A 20,645-nucleotide genomic window follows, 5' to 3' on the forward strand; every position below is an offset into this window, starting at 1 on the left:
ACACAGTTGCTGTGCCAACTGTTGAGCTTCATTGAGATAATTTACATACCATAAAGTTCACCAGCCTAAAATATACCTTTTTCACTTAGCATCAAGTTTTTGAGGTTTATCCATGTTTTAGCATGTATCAGTACTTCATTCCTTTTTATGACCGAATACTGTTATATTGTATTGATAGACCACATTTTGTTAACACATCAGTTGATGGATATCTGGCTTGTTTCCACTTTTGCCTATTATGGATATTGCTGCTATGAACAAGTTTTTGTGTGTACATATATTTTCATTTTTCTTGGGCATATATCTAGAATTGCTGAGTCAAAAACAGTAACTCTATGTTTAAAAATTTTTAAGAACTGCCAGACTGTTTTCCAAAGTGGCTGCATCATTTTCCATTCCCACCAGCAGTGTATGAGGGTTCCGAGTTTTCCATATCCTAATTCTTGTTGTCTTTCCTGTTACAGTCATTGTGGTGGGTGTGAAGCACTGTCATTTCTTTTTATTGTGTTCTCTTCTGTGGGCAACTTCATGATATCAGGTGAGTAAATTACCCTATTTATTTTTTCTCTCTGAGCAGTTTGAAAGCTGTTATTTTGCATCCTCCCAAACTGAATGTTTGGGAGCGTGATAGCCAGAGGCGAGGCAGGGAAGAGCTCAACTATTTTTGCTAGAATATCTGGTCTCCGGCCTCTTTACTAAGGTTTTCAAAGTGTCCTCAGCAATGTTTCCTGTCCCCTGGGTAGGAGGTGATGTCATGATCCCTGGGGGCCATCCTGGGCTCTGGATCCGTTCTCTGGCTCAGCATGAAACCCCCACTTCCATCGGAGAGTCAGTCCTCTCATCAGTTTCTCCTCAACAGCCCTTTTCACACACCCTACCCCCTGAAGTAACTGGAAAAGATAAGGATATCCGTCTTCTCCCAAACAGTCACTCTTGTGAGTCAGAGTTCCTGGATTTTGCTGACTCACCAAGGCCATTTGCAGGAGTAGCCTGGCACACCTGAGCAATACTTTTTTTTTCTTCTCTTGTCATTTTTGTATGTTTTTTATTTGGTTGCCTTTTTCCTTGTTTGCTGCTGGGCTTATTCATTTGTTTGCTTGTTCTCTGTGGCAAGGAGGCTCCAGTTTAACTACAGTGTTCATGTCACTGAGTGTTTGAAAAGGGAGATGTTGTGACCCAGCTGCTCTGTCCACTCTACCCAGAAACTCTTATCAATACGTTTAGGTCTTTAGCTTACTCCAGGAGATTCCCCATTATTCATTCATCGAACAAATAGTCACTGTGCACCTACTGTGTGCCCACCTGTGGGCTCTCGCAGTTGGGGTACAGCAGAGAACCAGAGTCCTGCTCTCCTGGAGCCTCTTAGTAAATTATGCCCAAGTGTCTCAATCAAGGCTTCATTTCACATAAAAGCATGTTGATAGAAGATAATTTCAATACTTTAAATCCAAGAATTTATACCAAATTGCAAACCCTCTAACATCCTTGTGACACTTCACACTCTATAGCCTGGATAGAGGGGAAGATTGAGAGCGTGAGTGAAGGAATCCACCTGCATTTTTAAGCTCTCCTGATGTATTTGAAAAGTAGAGATTGTTTTCCACTCATTGCTTATGGGATGAATTAGAATCACTTGCAAATTCCTTACTTGATGATGTGCCAAAAATAAATTCAATTCTGGCACAAAGTATTTAAAAAGTATAGGGAAACAAAGTTGTGAGGCACAGAGAAGACAATTTTACATTTTTAAATCCTGAAGCATAAGACCTTTTAAAAATCTCTTTTTATAAGCACCATAAACCAGTTGCTCCCCAGCAATTTGCAGGAATCGGATTCACATGGTGCTATGGCCAATATTTAGTTAGACCCAATTTCTGTATATTACCACCCTGCAGCCACCTCAACTGCCAGGGCCCAGAATCCCACTCAGGTGCCTCAGTACCTGCAAGACACCCGTGGCATTAACTCACTCAGCAAATATGAGGGCCACTGTGTGCACAACCCTGCGCTGGGGACGACGGGGGAGAAATAAATAACACAGCACCTGCCCACCAGGAGTTACTGGGGCAAGTGGAAGAAGAATGCTGACAAAGCAAGGCAGCCATTCATAAGACAAAATAATGACACACAGCATGCTGCAGTGATAATTCTCAATTTCCAGAGAACCGTCAACAGATCTTGGTGACTAATACGGTTCCCAGCCTGTGACGAGCTTCCCCATCTCACAGCCTCTGATCTGAGCTCCCAGCACACGGGAACAGAGCCTGAAGGTCAGACCCAAACAAGACAGTTTGCAGCCAGCAGAGGCTCATGGAATTGGCTAGAGATTACATCCACCTCTCTGGTGCCCTTTGAACATGTAGCTCTGTTACACTTCCTTTTAGGGACCATGTATGAGTTCCTCACTCATAAATTTGGGAATCTCTTCATCTTCCTGCTAGCTCTCTGAGGCCATCAGCTCCATCAAATCCTTGACAGGAAGAATCCCTGATTTGCTTACATCCTTTAGGTTCCAAAGACTATCCCCATATAAAAACTTTCTTAGGATTTAGGAACAAGTTCATCCATCTCCTCTTGTGGATTCAGAATCATTTCAGCTTTCGCCTTTCAAATGCTGGAGCTTCGTTTTTTAACTCAGCCCACAAAGCATACAGATGGTCAATGGTCAAGATACATACCTCTCCCATGAACACCAGGAACAGCCAGCAATTCCCATCACTCCCCCGCTCCTCCTTGTGTGGGAGCACAGCAGTGGAGATCCTCTTCTACGTGGAGCCGAGTACTGAGGGGATTCTGGGGAAATCTTTATTATAATTAGCAAAGGGGCTGCTTCCTGGCAGGAACAGGTCCTCCTCTAAAGAAATACCAGCTCAAGCCAAGAGTCTCATGTTCGCATGTCGGGTAAGAAAGTGTGCTGTCTTTAGAGAAGAAAGTCCAGTGCAAACTGGGCTGCCCACCTGGAAGTGCAGCCCTGCTCTGTGCCCAGGGTCAAGTTCCGGGGGCGGGGGCGGGGGCCGACAAGTCAAGATTGGCTGTTTCTGGGAATATGATGGGAAAGCAACGGTAATGGGGATGCCCCACCTAGTGGCCAGAGCTGGAACTGCTACTCAACCAGACCAACACACCTGCACAGACAAGATTCTTTTCTTTTTTTTGCGGTACACGGGCCTCTCACTGTTGTGGCCTCTCCCGTTGCGGAGCACAGGTTCCAGACGCACAGGCTCAGCAGCCATGGCTCACGGGCCCAGCCGCTCCATGGCATCTTCCTGGACCGGGGCATGAACCCGTGTCCCCTGCATCAGCAGGCAGACTCTCAACCGCTGCGCCACCAGGGAAGCCCCAGACAAGATTCTTGATTCCTAAAGGGCACGTTATTGCACCAAATAATTCAGTTCCCTTTTCAGGTAAACTGTAATTTATTCTGGTGAAGAAACATGTTTTCGTCACCTGAGATTTATGGAGATATTCTCAAAAAATATTTTATAGCTAAAGATCTGATAGTCTGGTTAAGTCTGCTGGCTACTGACACAGATGTTTAAAAAGTAACACTCAAATATCCAATTTAAATGGAAAAATGCTAAAAATTTGTAAATGTTTCTAGGGAAATTGTTATTAAAACTCAAAAAGACCTACAAATCCAAAACAATTAATAAAATGAAAATAACATACATATCAATAATAACCTTAAACATAAAGGGACTAAATGTTCCAACCAAAAGAAATAGACTGAATGGATACAGAAATAAGACCTGTATATATGCTGTCTACAAGAGACCCACTTCAGACCTAGACACATACAACTGAAAGTGAGGGGATGGAAAAAGGTATTCCATGCAAATGGAAATCACAAGAATGCTGGAGTAGCAATACTCATATCAGACAAAATAGACTTTAAAATACTGTTACAAGAGACAAGGAAGGACACTACATAATGATCAAGGGATCAATCCAAAAAGAAGGTATAACAATTGTAAGTACATATACAACCAACACAGGAGTACCTCAATAAAGCAAATGCTAACAGCCATGAAGCGAGAAACTGACAGTAACATAATAATAGTGGGGGACTTTAACACCCCACTTTCATCAATGGACAGAAAATCAATAAGGAAACACAGGCCTTAAATGACACATTAGACCAGATGGACTTAACTGATATTTATAGAACACTCCACCAAAAACCAAGAGAATACACATTCTTTTCAACTGCACACGGAACATTCTCCAGGACAGATCACCTACTGAGTCACAAAGCAAGCCTCAGTAAATTCAAGAAAATTGAATATCAACCATCTTTTCTGACCACAATGCTACAAGGCTAGAACTCAACCACAAGAAAAAACTTGCGAAAGACACAAACACATGGAGGCTAAACAATAAACAATATGCTACTAAACAACCAGTGGATCACTGAAGAAATCAAAGAGGAAATCAAAAAACACATAGAGGCACACACAAACGAAACCACAATAATCCAAAACCTATGAGACACAGCAAAAGCAGTTCTAACAGGGAAGTTTATAGTGTTACAAGCTTATCTCAGGAAACAAGAAAAATCTCAAGTAAATAACCTAACCTTACACTCAAAGCAACTGGAGAAAGAAAAACAAAACCCAAACTTTGTAAAAGAAATCATAAAGATCAGAGCAGAAATAAATGAAATACAAATTTAAAAAAAAAGAAAAGATCAACAAAACTAAAAGCTGCTTCTTTGAAAAGAGAAACAAAATTGATGAACCTTTAGCTAGACTCATCAAGAAAAAAGGGAGAGGGCCCACATTAATAAAATCAAAAACAAAAAATGAGAAAAGTTACAACTGACACCACAGAAATACAAACGATCATGAGAGACTACTACAAACAACTATATGTCAATAAAATGGACAACCTAGAAGAAATGAGCAAATTCTTAGAAAGGTACAACCTCCCAAGACTGAACCAGGAAGAAATAGAAAACATGAACGGCCCAATCACGAGTACTGAAATTGAATCTGTGATTTAAAAACTCCCAACAAACAGAAGTCCAGGACTAGATGGCTTCACAGGTGAATTATACCAAACATTTAGAGAAGAGTCAACACCTATCTTTCTGAAACTATTCCAAAAAATTGCAGAGGAAGGAACACAGCCAAACACATTATATGAGGCCAACATCACCCTGATACAAAAACCAAAGATACTACACACACAAAAAAAATTACAGGTCGGTATCACTGATGAACATAGATGTAAAAATCCTCAACAAAATACTAGCAAAAAGAATTCAACAACATATTAAAAAGCATGATACAACATGATCAAGTGGGATTCATCCCTCAGATGCAAGGATTTTTCAATACCCACAAATCAGTCAACGTGATACACACTATTAACAAACTGAAGAATAAAAAACATGATCTCAATAGATGCAAAAAAGCTTTTGACAAAATTCAACATCCATTTATTATGATAACTCTCCAGAAAATGGGCATAGAGGGAACATACCTCAACATAATAAAGGCCATATATGACAAACACACAGCTAACATCATTCTCAATGGTGAAAAACTGAAAGCATTCCAAGATCAGGAACAAGACAAGGATGTCCACTCTCACTACTTTTATTCAACACAGTTTTGGAAGTTCTCACCACAGTAATCAGAGAAGAAGAAATAAAAGGAATCCAAATCAGAAAAGAAGGAAAACTCTCACTGTTTGCAAATGACATGATCTATATACAGAAAATTCTAAAGATGCTACCAGAAAACTACTATAGCTCATCAATAAGTTTGGTAAAGATGCAGGATACAAAATTAATACACAGAAATCTGTTGCATTTCCATACACTAACAATGAAATACCAGAAAGAGAAATTCAGCAAACAATCCCACTTATCATCACATCAAAAAGAATAAAATACCTAGGAATAAACCTACCTAAGGAGGCAAAAGACCCATACTCTGAAAACTGTAAGATGCTGATGAAATAAATGGAAGACCACACAAACAGATGAAAAGATATACCATGTTCTTGGATTAGAAGAATCAATACTGTCGAAATGACTATACTACCCAAGGCAATCTATACATTCAACGAAATCCCTATCAAATCACCAATGGCATTTTTCACAGAACTAGAACAAGTAGCCAAAACAATCTTAAGAAAGAAGAATGGAGCTGGAGGAATCATGCTCCCTGACTTGCTACAAAGCTACAGTCATTAAAACAGTATGGTACTGAACACAAAAACAGACACATAGATCAATGGAACAGGATAGAGAGCCCAGAAATAAACCCCTGCACTTATGGTCAGTTAATCTACAACAAAGGAGGCAAAAATATACAATGGAAAAAAAAGATAGTCTCTTCAATAAGTGGTCCTGGGAAAACTGGACAGCTTACATGTAAAAGAATGAAATGAGAACATTCTCCAACACCATATACGAAAAATAAACTCAAAATGGATTAAAGACCTAAATGAACTATAAAACTCCTAGAGGAAAACATAGGCAGAACACTCTTTGACATAAATTGTAGCAATATTTTTTTGGAATTACTCCTAAAGCAATGGAAGCAAAAGCAAAAATAAACAAAAGGGACCTAATTAAACTTAAAAGCTTTTGCACAGCAAAGGAAACCATAAACAAAATCAAAAGGCAACCTATGGACTGGGAGAAAATATTTGTAAAGGATGCAACCAACAAGGTATATATTTTCCACAACATACAAACAGCTTATACAGTTCAATGTCAAAAAATCAAACAACCCAATCAAAAAAATGGGCAGAAGTCCTAAATAGTCATTTCTCCAAAGAAGACATACAGATGGCCAACAGGCACATAAAAAGATTCTCAACATCACTAATTATTAGAGAAATGCAAATGAAAACTACAATGACGTATCACCTCACACCAGTCAGAATGGCTATCATCAAAAAGTCTACAAATAATAAACGCTGGAGAGGGTGTGGAGAAAAGAGAACCCTCTTGCACTGTTGGTGGGGATATAAATTGGTGCAGCCACTATGGAGAACAGTATGGAGCATCCTTAAAAAACTAAAAAGAGTTACCATATGATCCAGCAATCTCACTCCTGGGCATATAACCAGAAAAGATGAAAACCCTGATTCAGAAAGATACATGTACCCCAATGTCCACAGCAGCACTATATACAATAGCCAAGTTCATAGCAGCACTATTTACAATAGCTAAGTGTCTGTTGACGGAGGAAGGGATAAAGAAGATGTGGTACATATACACAATGGAATATTACTCAGCCATAAAAAAAGAATGAAATAATGCCATTTGCAGCCACATGGATTGACCTAGAGATTATCATTCTAAGTGAAGTCAGAGAAAGACAAAAATCATACGATATCACTTATATGTGGAATCTAAAAAAAACATACAAACGAACTTATTTACAAAACAGAAATAGACTCACAGACATAGAAAACAAACTTATGGTTACCAAAGCAGAAAGGTGGGGAGAGATAAATTGGGAATTTGGAATTAACATATACACACTACTATATATAAAATAGATAACCAACAAGGACCTACTGTACAGCACAGCAAACTATATTCAATATCTTGTAACCTACAATGGAAAAGAATCTGAAAAAATACACATACATATATGTGTATATATATATACACATATAAACATAACTGAATCAGTCTGAAATACTGTAAATCAACTATACTTGAATAAAAAAAAGTTAATTAAAAAAAATTTTGGATTAATAAATGTTTTTATTTCCAAGAAAGGGTCTACAACAGATCTTACAAAGACTCAAAACCATTTATCACATCAACACATTTTTTAACACTTCCAGTGTGTTAATGAGCCAGCCAATTATGAATATATCTATTAGAATGAAGTAATGCCCTGAAAAATAAATATTATACTTCTTAATTATAAAAGTTGCTAGGATTATTCAAGATTATGTTTTAATATAAAAAACATAACAGGAAGAAGTCTGCAAAAATTTTAAAGTAACTTGCAGTTTTATTAATTCTCCAGTACTCTTGCAACATTTTATATTACTAACAAAATTCCAATCACAGGAACCAGACACAAAATTTCTGCAGTTTACTTCAAACAGTCATATATGAAGACCAGACTCCATAGACATTACACTGCAAAGCTCAGAGATGACTGAAAATTTAGGTAGATAATCTTATTTAGCTAAAGAATAAAAACATTTCCCACTTTCTGCAATTATAGTTGAAAAGCTCTTTACGGCAGATGACACTCAGGCTGGAGATACATGTGGCACAGTTTGAGGTAAGCAATATAAAACTCAAGTCTACGAATTGAACAGATTTTCAGTCGCTGCACAGGTTGTTCTTCTAGTTTAAGTAAGTTTAATTTTTTTCACAGAAAAAAAAATAGACTTCAGGCAAATAAAAACAAATTCCAGATAAACACAGTTCAGTGTTTTTTATTTTACCTTCATCAAGGCAGGCAAAGTACAGATGCTGTACATTAAAAACATACACATACACCATTCACAGCACATGGACTCCTACAGGGAAGAGGCCGTTTTCTAAGCACTGCTCCCCTCTGAAGCGCGCAACTGCAGCTAAATGTACAAAGAGCCATCTGCTGGTCCCACGTAGCCGACTCCAATGAGCAGGACATCGAGCAGCGTCCATATTCCCAGGCCCCCAAAGCTGAAGAGCTTGCCGAGGCCTTCTCGCCACTGGCCCAGGTAGAAGCGGTCCGCTCCAAACCCACCAAGGGTGATGCTGCAACAGCAAACAGGCCTGGAGTCCATCAATGGCCCCCCGACTGCGCCTGCATTACTGCGCCTCAGTAACCGCTAACTCACATGTGGGAAAGGGCCTCAAATCACCAGATCCCTTAATCAGGACACAGTGACTATCTCACAAATGTACAACACTAAACAATCACGGGCAACAAGACCGTTTAATTGTCAAAAGTAAACACTTTTTAGCTGTAATGAAATCTAATGGTCCTCTTTTCAAGAAAATCGAGCTTGTTGCTTTTTTAAGCTTGAAATGGCACATCCAGGAGAGCAAAGTGGGGCTAGTCCTACAGACAGTGCAGGAACATGGTGGTTGAAGGTGGCATCGCCAGGCAGCCAACACCACATGGCCGCCCAGATCAAGTCGTGAACATTGTCGGTCACCCATCTTTAAAAATTTCATGTTCAGAATAAATGACTTTTAAGGTTCCTTCCAATTCTAAGATCTAACAATATTCGGACAACTTCTCATTGTATTTCTTTTAAAGCTTTTATTATGAAAAATTCCAAACATATAAAAGTAAAAAGAAGAGAACAGCACCCATGACCCAGCTCCAATAGTTATCAACATGTGTCCATCCCTGGTTCATCTACACCCTTCCAATCCCCCACCCTGAGTACCAAGAAGCAAACACCAGGCGTTATCACATTCACCGTGAATATTCTCAAAGAAACCATGCTGAGCCCAGAGAAGAAAATTATTCTTATTTTTAAAAAATCAGCTATTAAATGTGCCACGGTAATTTAAGATGTCAACAATGTGGGGGAAGCTGAGTGAAGGGTGTACAGGAAGTCTCTAGCTTTGCAACTTTTTTTTAAATCTAAAATTATTCCAAAATAAAAAGTTTATTGAAAAGCAGAAAGTCAGCTGTTAGTTTGAATGTGAACCACTGCTGACAAAGACGCTGGGTGTCACCAAATCTCACTGTCGTTGCATCTAATTTTCTATCGTGGACCCGTCTTTCACTTTTCAGCTGTGCTTTCCTGCCAGCAGGATCCTCCTCTTCCCCAGCCCAAACCCTGACGCAGTGGTTCCCAAGAGGCCACCTGGCCACCCCTGGAGGCATTTTTGATTCTCACAGCTTCAGTGGGGATTGGGGAGACTGCTAACACGCAGTAAATGGAGTCCAGAGATGCTGCTGAACATCCTGCTCTGCAGAGGACGCCCCACAGCAGAGAATTCGTGGCCCAAATGTCAACAATGACAAGGCTGAGAAGCCCTGCCCGCGTCTCACCAGAGGCCACAGGCCACCTCAGACTCTTACCCTAAACCTCCAACAGCAGATGCCTACCTTCCTAATCAGAGAATCATTTAACCAGCACCCCACCTGCCCTTCCTTCCGGTGGGAAGAACTGGTACAATTTTCTTTTCAAACTGTTGAAAAGTTTAACTAATACAAGCAAATTTTTATGTAAAAATTGTAAGTCTATAAGTATGTTTGAATGGTAGAATTATAAGGATTTTCAACGTTTCTCTTTGTCATTTTCATTTTTTTCCAGTTTTCAGTACTGAGCATGTATTATTTTTTGTAATAAAGAAGAAAATTACTGAAAATTAAAGATATACATCATAAACCTACCGACTTTAATTAGTATATGGCATTTTACTTATTCAGGGTACACTCAGGATGGGAAGCACTGACTGGTTCTAATGATCTCTAGTAATGACTACAGTCACCTCTAGAATGTGCAGGCCATCTCGGGAGGAAAACCAGCAACGGGCCATTAAATTCCACGAGGGTACTGGTCTGACCACCTAAATAACCTCCCACACTGCTGTCCCTATGGTCTACCTAACACACGGCGGGATCTGAGTGGATGGAGGAGGAGCTTGGAAGAGCCCACCAACCCCAACGAAATCCAAATGGCATCCGACTTACTAGAAACAGAGCTTACCTCAGAGCCAGAGCAGTAGACCACTTATAACCACCAGTCCAGTTGCAGTACAGCATTTTCGGAAAAGTACGGTTACCTTAAAAAAGGGAAAACACTCCACATAAAAACATGGGTATAAAAATACTCTCACACAGAGACTAAATTATAACTAGGGGCCTTGTGATTTACAATGTAAAAAGCCAACTTTCTTTACAAAAGTAAATGTTCACTACGATGAATGGTAAAAAGAAAGCCCTGGCTGTCTATGAGCACAGACTCGACATTTAAATCAGTTTTGTGAGGATCACAGCTTGAAGAAGGTAGAACACCCCACCTGCTGTGAAAACGTGGGTAACATGGGGCTGAGACAGACAAACCAGGCACCGGGAAGGGAGCGGGCCCACAGACCGCCCGGGGGTACTGGGACACTGGGCTGTCCCAGCCAGAAAAAGTGAGACTGAATCCACCTTACATCATATACCAAACCAACCCCAGGGGACTAGAGACCTAAACGTGAAAGGCCACATTTACAACTTTTAAAAGAACGTACAGGAAATTATGAATTTGGAGTAGGGAAAGATTTCTTACAACAAAAAAGGGCTAACTCTGAAAGACTAAAAACTTCAACTAACTAAAAATTCAAAGTTCTGTTCAAAAGATACCAAAAGAAAGGGGTTGTGGGGGGAGTTAAAATCTGGGAGAGGATGTTAGGGACACCAAAAGATTACTACCCAAAATATAAAAGAATTCCTAGAAGTCTGTAAGAAAAAAAAAACAAAACGTAGGGATAACAAGTATTGGAGAGGATGTGGATCATCACGAACAGTTGTGTAACCACTGGTGGGAATGTAAACGGATACAACCGTCCTGGAAAATAACACACGCAAGAGAGTGTATGCCAGACAAACATGTGCAACCAGGAGACACGGACATGTGCAACCAGGAGATATGGACAAAAGCTTTAACAGCAGCGCAATTTGTAAGGAAAAAAACTGTAAATAATCCAAATACAGTGGAGAAAGGATAAACTATGATACAATCTTACAAGTTATTATATAGAAGTAAAAAATAATTGTAATAAGAGAAGACAAATGGAAGAATCTTAGAGCTATGATGTTGAAAGATGGTCTCAGAAGACCATAAACAGTCTATTATACAATTCTAAAACATGCACTACTGAATAATTTACCACACTATATTCTAGTACATTCATGTGATAGAACTACAAAAAATTTAAAGAAAAGGAAGTGAGATGATAAGAAAATCCAAAAGGGTGGTTACCTCTGAAGAAGAGGCAGGGTAACTGCATGCAGGAAACACACTCTGGTAGTTTCAATGGCATCACGCTGCTTTAGTTGTTAATTTGGGTGAAACTCAATTATACACTATGCTTTATACCTTACACATTTTTTGTTTTATCAAATATTACATTTTAAAATAGAACTGGCATAACTAAAAATAGTGCTAATAAATATTTCTGACGAGACAATTAAAATTTAATTCTTAAGTTTCTGGTTACAGTTCCATAAATAAGCGTAGAAAAAATATCTTGCTCACAGATTTCCTTAATGCCGACCTACCCAGGCAGTGGACGTGGTCCCGCACGGTGCAGTTGGCCGTGTAGCGCTGCCGCGGGCAGGACACCGCCATGCAGCTGGTGGAGCTGGAGCACTCGTAGTCGGTTTCTGGAAGCTGCCAGCAGAACCTGCAAGTCATGTTGAGGACAAAGCTCTTTCGGGATTTGAAGTCTTGATCCTACGTACCAAAGGACACAGAACTATTCAATCATAATACAGTAGCTTGTTAATAGGTCAATAAAACTACAGTCATATGGCACCAAGTGTCTAAAATACTTTATGACCTAGAAGGAAGTGGCAGAAAAACAGGTATCAAACCAATATGTACACAATACAAATGTGTATGCTATGATCCTATGATCATAAATATACAACCAAAAATATATACCTAACAAAAAATATCTAGATAAATGCACATCAAAGTAACAAAGGTTATTTCAGAATGATAAGATTATTTCATCACTGTTACTTTGGCTAAATTTTTAATAATGCACATGTGTACTTTTATAACACAGAAAAAAGGAAAATGTACTTTATAAAGACTCGGAGTCACAGAGAGTTCAAAGGGCAGATGAGTCCCTCTGCTCAAGGTCACGGAGCTGCAAGCCCGTGCAGAACGCAGGAGCCCTGTTCCTGGAGGAACAGCCTGGCCACCGGGTCTCAACTCTTCCCTAGGAGCCGTCCTGCGAGTGGCCCAGAGCCCCAGGGCTGTCACTGCTGTGACACACCCACGAGCACCCAGCCGGACCGACCCATCGGCAGCCCCAGAAAACCACTCCCAACTTAGAAAGAACTCCATAGAGAGGCTGATGAGCAAGTGTTCACCGTGGGCCCTGAACTTTGAGACCAGAGATTTTTTTCGTTTCAATTTTAAATGTCCTTATTTTGTTTTCTGTCTATAAGAGCAGTCCATATTCTTATATGTTGCACATTTGGAAATTACAGAAAAAACCTGTAACCTCTCCAGAGACAAGCACTTTTAACCTTCTTTCATTTTTCCTTCCTATAGTACAGATTTACATACGTGGAATTACACTGAAAACATTTTGTATCCACTTGACATTATATTGTAATAAATATTTTTCAAAATAATATTTAAATGGTAACACAATCACCTCTGGAAGTATTATATTTATTAACTTTTTTGATTAATGCAAAACTCCTATTATGGACAGTATTTGAAACTGAGTAAGGCACTGCATGATTTAAGCAATATTGTTTTAAATGTCTGCATATTTCTAGTGATGCATCCATAACACGTTTCTTATCAATTGTTTTTTAAAACTAGGTAATAAGTTTATGTGGTACAAACTCCCAGAGACAACAGGAGAGTGAGAAGGCTGGTGCAGCCCAGCCCTCAGCAGCACTGCCCTCCCCAGCACCAAGCACCGCTCACCCACTCTGGCCTTCCAGGGAGTCTGTTCTATGCATGGGCACTTTTTTTTTTTTTTTTAATTTAATGTTCCCACTGATATTTACTTTTCACTTAATTCTATAGATATTGATAAATATCCCTAGAGCTGCCTAGTTCTTCTCAATGGCTGCAATGTATTTATTTCACTACACAGTGGACCATAAATTAAACTGTTCTCTTTTGTACATTCGGCTTGTTTCTAATCTTGCCTGTGTGAACAAAGCAGCAAAGAATATCCTTAGGCATATTTATTTGCATACACGTGCAATATGTAATATCTGTAAGATAGATTCCTAAATATGAAAATGCTGGGTCAAAGCTTATGTGCATCTATAAGTTTCAGAGATAAGACAAAGTGCTCACAAGAGGCTGACTAACCTACCCGCCTGCTAACAGGAGTGTTTGTCCCTTATACCCTTAAGAACTCAGAGTGTTAAACTTTTTGATTGTTTTGCCTATCTGATAGTTTAAAAAATGCATTGGGCTTCCCTGGTGGTGCAGTGGTTGGGGGTCCGCCTGCTGATGCAGGGGACATGGGTTCGTGCCCCGGTCCAGGAGGATCCCACATGCCGCGGAGTGGCTGGGCCCATGGGCCATGGCCGCTGGGCCTGCGCGTCCGGAGCCTGTCCTCCACAGCGGGGGAGGCCACAGCGGTGAGAGGCCCGCGTACCGCAAAAAAACCAAACCAAAACAAAACGCATTGATTTGTACTTAATCATGAGAAAAATTAAACTTTTTTTCATGCATTGGAAGTCCAATTGTATTTCCTTTCCCATGAACCCTCTGTTCATGTCCTAAAACCATTTCTCTACAGGACTGTCATCTTTTTCTTATTGGCTTTTTGGAAGTCTTTATATATTATGGATATTAGTGCATTATTTGTCACGTGTGTGAGAAATACTTTTTCCTAGTTTGTCATTTATCGTTGGCCTTTATGCTTTTTTTTAGGGCATGCAGAAATCTCTAATTTTTAGTAGTCAAATCTATCAATTCCTTCTTTTATGGCTTCTAAATTTTATTTCATACTTAGAAAAATATTCCCTACTTTGAGATTACAACAAAACTACCTCATGCTTTCTCTGGTACTTTGTGGTTTCACTTTTTCACATTAAATCTTTGATCTGGAATTTACTTTGGATAAAACAGGATTCCACTTTTTTCCATATAGTTACACAGGCACCCCAGCATTTACTGAATCCATTTTCACACCACAAAAAAGTATAGATCCCAACAAAAGCTCATCTGTAGTAAAAAGATTTGTTACCTTTCCCTTTGTGAAACAGCTGTCAGATACAGAACCTATCTGAAGGAATTAAACTTGCTTCAAATACACTAGCAGACTGAGCTCTTCTCCAAGGAACAGAAAGCAGCGTTTCTATCAAGCACATTTCCAGCTGAGGTAACTGCCTTGATAGTTCCCATCATAGCTGGAGCAGGAGTTAGCTGATATGAAAGGGGTTGCAGGATTTTTGCATTAATTTCTATTTATATACTTAACAGGGCCATTATAAAACAATTTCTTTGACTAGTGTAATCCAGGTAAGGTTCCCTTGCTCTGAGTCCCTATGCAGTATGCATTAGAAGGACAAGAGTTTCTTTCTTTCCATTAATATGAAGTTCAAAATAAGGTGCAGGAGGGAGGGAGAAAGCTGAGTGCAGCACAGCGAAAGGATGAGCATTTGCACGTGCACCTGCGTATGCAGATGGTCACAGCTTATTTCTTCCTGAAATGCTAACTTATTTAGCGAGACAGGATCCTACAGGTGGTCATTAAACAAACAAGGGAAGAATGCACGGCCTGCCCCAGATCACCTGGCCGCAGCAGTCCTGGGGCCCGTGGCTCCTGACAGCCAATTATTTGACTGCTCTTCATTTTTAAGAAGAAACAGACCACCAGACGCTCCTGAGGCCGCCTTCAAATGCCACACTTGCGGGCTGGGCATCTGCTACTTTACAGGATTCGCGATGACTGGCTAGTCAGGAAGCAGGTGAGGTGAAAGCACCTGGGGAGGAGAAGGGAAGGAACCCATCCAGGGCACATCTCAGCCAAGGGGTGAGGATACACCAGGGACCAGGACCCAGAAATTCAGAAACTTCCCTAAGCTTTGTAATTTCTCTACCTTTGTAATTTCTCCTATTCTCTGCTATTTTCCGCTAAATGAAACTACTTGTTTTTGGAACACCTAAAGAAGGAAGAAATTGAGAACTATGTTTCATTCAGGAACCAGCTGTGAGAGATGAATGTCAAAGACATTGAGGCAAACAAAGGAGGCTAATTCTGGAAAAGCTCTCCTCAGCCGTCAGTTTTCTCATTTTTCACAAGGTACCTACTATCTGCCAGACCAATGAAGTACGCAATTTCAAAAGCCTTCAAACAGGTTTCGCCATTAGGTAAGTAGGGAGAAAATTCTATGTAAGATACAGCAACAGAGACTAACTGATAATCCAAGGGCAGTCATGAAGATTACCCAGCAACTAGTTCAATTTTCCAGCACACTTTAAAGAGTAACTCTGATATAAGAAAATGACAAATACTGACAGTTACAAACACTATGTCCAGACACTGAGAACACATAAAATCTCATTTCCCCTTTGGAGTGAAGCCTCCCTCATGCCCTCACCTGATACTAGACCTCAGGAGAAATAGAGAAAGAGCCTGGGGGTGGAAGGAACTTTCTAATCTAGCCCTCTGCAGACCAAGTTCCAAAGAACCGACGGGGAAAGGTATCTTGTTCGAGTAAGTTAGAATCGCTGGGTCAAAGGGAATCTGCAAAAGAGAATATGGTGGGCTTCCCTTGGTGGCGCAGTGGTTAAGAATCCGCCTGCCAGTGCAGGGGACAGGGGTTCAAGCCGTGGTACGGGAAGATCCCACATGCCGTGGAGCAACTAAACCCATGCGCCACAACTACTGAGCCTGCACTCTAGAGCCCACGAGCCACAATTACTGAAGCCCATGCACCACAACTACCGAAGCCTGAGCACCTAGAGCCCGTGCTCTGCAACAAGAGAAGCCACCGCAAGGAGAAGCCTGCACACCACAACGAAGAGTAGCCTCCGATCACAACTAGAGAAAGTCTGTGCACAGCAATGAAGACCCAACGCAGCCAAAGATAAATAAATTAATTAAAAGAAAAATCTTACTTCCTACTGCTTCCCTTAAAAAAAAGAAAAAAGACAGAGATAGAGAATATGGTATGGAATCTGTGTTTTCCTCCTCAACCATCTCCCAGAAAGAGGGCGCCATGGAAACACTTTAGGAAAGCTGTTCTGGGCCCATCTCCTGATTTAACAAGAGACAGATGACTAAATCACAGAGCTAGTCATGGCAGGTCCAAGAGTAAAACACTGCCTCATTATTCATTTCTACTCTGTATCTCACCCACATGCTGGGACTACAATGAAGTTTGCCGTAATTTCCCTGGTCCAACGGTTCAAAAATGCAGATACACGAGTCTCCCTGCCCTTGTCACATTAAACAGGTGTGGGGCTGCCGCCAGGAGTCTGTGGCTCTGAAGCAGATATCCCGAGAGCATGCTAAGGAACACCGACTGTGGAAGCCTTTGTAGGCTCCTTCCTGGCTGTCAACATATCAGAGATGGGCTGCAGGAGTGACGACTGTAACAGGGTCATTTCTAATGGGCAACAGTTGGTGCATTTGAGCTTTTACTTCCTACTTTTTGTAAGAAGTCTGACAATTGCTTCAATTTATCCTTATGTCAAAAACTTGCCATCTGAACCCTTGCAACCAAACCTTACTTGGAGATGGAAGTTTCCATCTTCTGATAAAGTTGACTTTATTCCTCAAATCTTACTTTTAAAATGCAGAGCCCCTTCTGAATTTCCTCCATAGTCAAGTCTAAACTCTACTTGTAACTCAAGCTTTACGATCAGTTTATTAAGAATAAGTAAGCTGCAGTACTTACAACACAGGTAACAGAAGGTTTGACTGTGCAGTCAAAAGTGACAGGCTTCCCATAGACACAGGAGAAATTGGTCTTGCACTCTATACAGTCTGCGGGAAGTCTGCTACACAAACCATTGCTCGGACACTTCATCATATAAGGTGGGATATCGGTGCTTTCTGTGAGAGGTGAGAGAGAAGCTTATTCTCTTGGAATACTGATTACAATAACAGAGGAAAGCAATTTTCTAAGCTTAAGGAACACAATCATGAACATAACATATATACAGTGCTAGGAATAAATTAGGACCTCAAAAAGTCTATCATGTTACAAGATGAAAAAAACGAAGGCTTACAGATGATAAAGTTCGTTCAAGATCACAGAGGGAGGGCAAAACTGGAACCAGAGCCCAAACCTCTCTGTTTCCAATCCAATGTTCTTTTCACTTGAATTCACGAATTTGTAAGTGAAGCCCCTAACCCTCTAAGTGAATCAATCGGTACAACAAAGTACCAACCCTAGAAAAACGTCCTGTCATTATTCCACTTTGGTACTTCAACAAGCCACCATCTGCAAGTAACATTTACAATTTTACAGTACCAAAGTTCAAAATAGTTCTTTATATTAGTAACTTATTCAGTGGGTTGCAGTAAGTTTCTCCAGCCAGCCTAGCTGGGAGTATAATATATTACTATCATTTAAGAGAGGATCAAAATTGCAACCAGTATTCTCAGGAAGAGAAGCTTTCAAAAACGTCCAAGAGAGTAAAAAATTCTTGTGCTTTCTCTATAAAATAATCTGTTTTAAACTCAAGTATGCTGCTGTCTTCTAGTAGTCTTTTATAGAATCAGTAAAATACATCTGCCAGTTTCAATTTACTGAAGTAATGTAACTCTAAAGGGATGAAACTACAGAGACCAAAGTTCCATTTAGCAAAACACTAATACTCATTTAAATCTGGTCCTAAAGTCACTATTAAGTGGGCAATTCTACAAAATACCTAGAAAAGGGTATACTTACAAAAGGGTATAATTCCTATTATACCCTTTTGTAATAGGAACAAAAGAAAAGAAAATTTTCTTTTCCTTTGTTCCTATTACTACCGTGGCTGGAGGATGGGCACTTAGAATCACAAAGCCAAGAGTTTACAGGGCCAGGACAACCCCACGACCTTAAAAAGATGAGAAAACGGAAACCCAGAAAGGTGAATATTTTGCTCCAGCTCCCAGCAGCACCACCAGAGATAGAGGCCAGGTTTGTACCAGTCCTTCTGCAATCCCTCCATTTCACACAGCCCTGGGGGAGCCTTTAATAATATCCAACATCAGGAACAGGGTTCCAAAAGCACAAGAAATTTTCTGAAGGGAAAGAAGCATTGGTTGAAGGTTATCTTGATGGATGAAGCAGAAAAAAGAAAAAACTTGAAATAAAGAGATAGAAATGGGGAGCCTGGGACTGGAAAAAGATGAGACAGGAATGTAAAAAGGTACTGAAATACCAAGACTGTCTACAGAAAAGGTATGCATCTGCCTTTAGTTCACATATCTAAAATGCAATCAATAAAATGTTCAAAACATGGAAAGTGATGTCATATTCTACAAGAAATTTTATCCAAAAAGAAAAGAAAGAGACCACTAGATACAAATATACACGTTTACTAGAAGAGAAAACGTCTAGTACCTGCTGCCCTGGGCACTACTGTGAACGTACGTGTGGGGCCCGGATCCTTGTCGGACTGAGCCAGCGGCTGCGAAGGCTCTACACTGAAGGATCCTATGATTAGAGAAACGAAGACCTCAGGCTGTGTGTGTATCGCGCCAGGCCCACAGCTGCTCGGGCAAACATCTCGGCCTGACCGCCGGGAAACTGAACATGAAACCCAATGGGGTCGACACCAATTTAGGTCTGCGGGCAACTGGAGACAACGCGCGGTGCCAAGACCCAGCTCCGCGTCCCAGGCCGAGCCCCCAGGCCCACATTTCGAGGCTCGCGGCTCCGGCTCCCTGAGCCGAGGGGCGGCGGCAGGACGAGCCGGACTCGGCTGTAGCAACCCGCGCCCTCCGCCCGCACTCAGCCTCCGCCCAAGGGCCCAGGCCAACGGTCCCCGCGGTCCTGGGTTCCCCACCCCTCAGTCCGGCCCGGCGCAGACCCCTGCCCCCAACTCACCGCCGCCCGAGAGGATGTAGAACTGCGAGAGGAATAGCAGCACTCGACACAAGCGGCGTAGGTCCCACAGCAAGACCCCTGCACCCGCCATCTTGCCAGCGGAAACACTTCCGGGCCGCGGGGGACGCCGGGCCGAGAGGAGTGGGGGGGGGCGGGGGTACACGGCGCAGGCGCGGCCCCTCCTCCCGAGTTCCCCGCGCCCCGCCTCCTAGGGCTGCCAGCGCCTGTGACAAGGCGTTCACCTCTCCCCCGGCGGATGGAGACACGGAAATGTCACCTGGACCCCGAAAGTCACACCTGAGGGATCGAGAGCAGAGGCGGGGAAATGTGGGAAGTTGGCCGCTGTATACCTGTGGCCGGATCTGTACGTTTAGAGACAAAAACTGCTGCTGTGCGCTTGGTACCGTGCGGAGGTTCGACGACGTTACTTTTTTGTCAGACTAAAAAGCCTCTTGTTTACAAATGAGGAAACTGGCCCAGACTGCTCGGTAAGGACCCCAGGTGTGCCAGGTGGCCACCAAGGACCCACTCCCCGCGACCCCAGGGCCCGGGCAGCGTCCCGCGAGCATCTCTCCAGGCCCGCCCTGCCCGGATGTCTACCCAGTCCTCAGAGACGCTCCTCGAAGGCGGGGAGAAGCCGGACTGAAGTGCAGCCGCGGGTGTCAGGCCCCCAGACCCCCCTGGAGGAGGCCCGCCCCGGGAGGGAGCTGCTCCCAGGCCGCGGCTCCCTACGGCCGGCACAGCGATCCGCATCTGTTCCCACCGCAGCAACATTCGTGCTGGGCTGAGCACGGGCTTCCCTCTCCCCGCCCACCCAACACAAGGTTGTCTGGGGTGGGGATGGGGCGTCTTCTGACAACCCCCGGCCTCACTAGCACGTTTGGTGAATTCAAGGAACGTATCGAATAGTGCTTGGCCTCAATTAAAGTTAGCTTAAACAGGTACATCACACAATCTGCA

The 20,645-nt window shown here is 41.8% G+C and overlaps 1 protein-coding gene across 2 annotated transcripts; it reads right to left on the reverse strand.

Moving 5' to 3' along the window:
* Window positions 1–8,397: 8,397 nt before the first annotated feature.
* Window positions 8,398–19,807, reverse strand: TM2D3 (TM2 domain containing 3). Of its 2 annotated transcripts, XM_024742720.1 has the most exons (6): window positions 19,686–19,807; window positions 19,200–19,292; window positions 17,541–17,698; window positions 12,207–12,381; window positions 10,648–10,723; window positions 8,398–8,731 (listed from the first exon to the last, which is right to left on the reverse strand). In XM_024742720.1, exons 1-6 carry the CDS (start codon window positions 19,774–19,776, stop codon window positions 8,566–8,568), a joined length of 759 nt encoding a protein of 252 aa, XP_024598488.1. In that variant the 5' UTR covers window positions 19,777–19,807; the 3' UTR covers window positions 8,398–8,565. The 2 variants fall into 2 exon arrangements, with proteins under 2 accessions (XP_024598488.1, XP_024598489.1); XM_024742721.1 differs by lacking the exon at window positions 19,200–19,292 and having other exon boundaries at window positions 19,686–19,781.
* Between the last annotated feature and the right edge of the window lie 838 nt (window positions 19,808–20,645).

Source organism: Neophocaena asiaeorientalis, unplaced genomic scaffold, assembly GCF_003031525.2.
Source record: "Neophocaena asiaeorientalis asiaeorientalis breed wild unplaced genomic scaffold, Neophocaena_asiaeorientalis_V1.1 scaffold155, whole genome shotgun sequence".
NCBI classification, from domain to species: Eukaryota; Metazoa; Chordata; class Mammalia; order Artiodactyla; family Phocoenidae; genus Neophocaena; species Neophocaena asiaeorientalis.

What these genes read in the sequence shown, in the direction of transcription:
- TM2D3 (XM_024742720.1), bottom strand. Translation starts at nt 19,776, where the DNA reads ATGGCGGGTGCAGGGGTCTTGCTGTGGGACCTACGCCGCTTGTGTCGA. An exon ending in AGTAGTGCCCAGGGCAGCAG is followed by an intron (nt 17,699 to 19,199) that starts GTACTAGACGTT and finishes CACCTCTCACAG; the next exon opens with AAAGCACCGATATCCCACCT. An exon ending in TCTACTGCTCTGGCTCTGAG is followed by an intron (nt 8,732 to 10,647) that starts GTAAGCTCTGTT and finishes TTGCTGTTGCAG; the next exon opens with CATCACCCTTGGTGGGTTTG.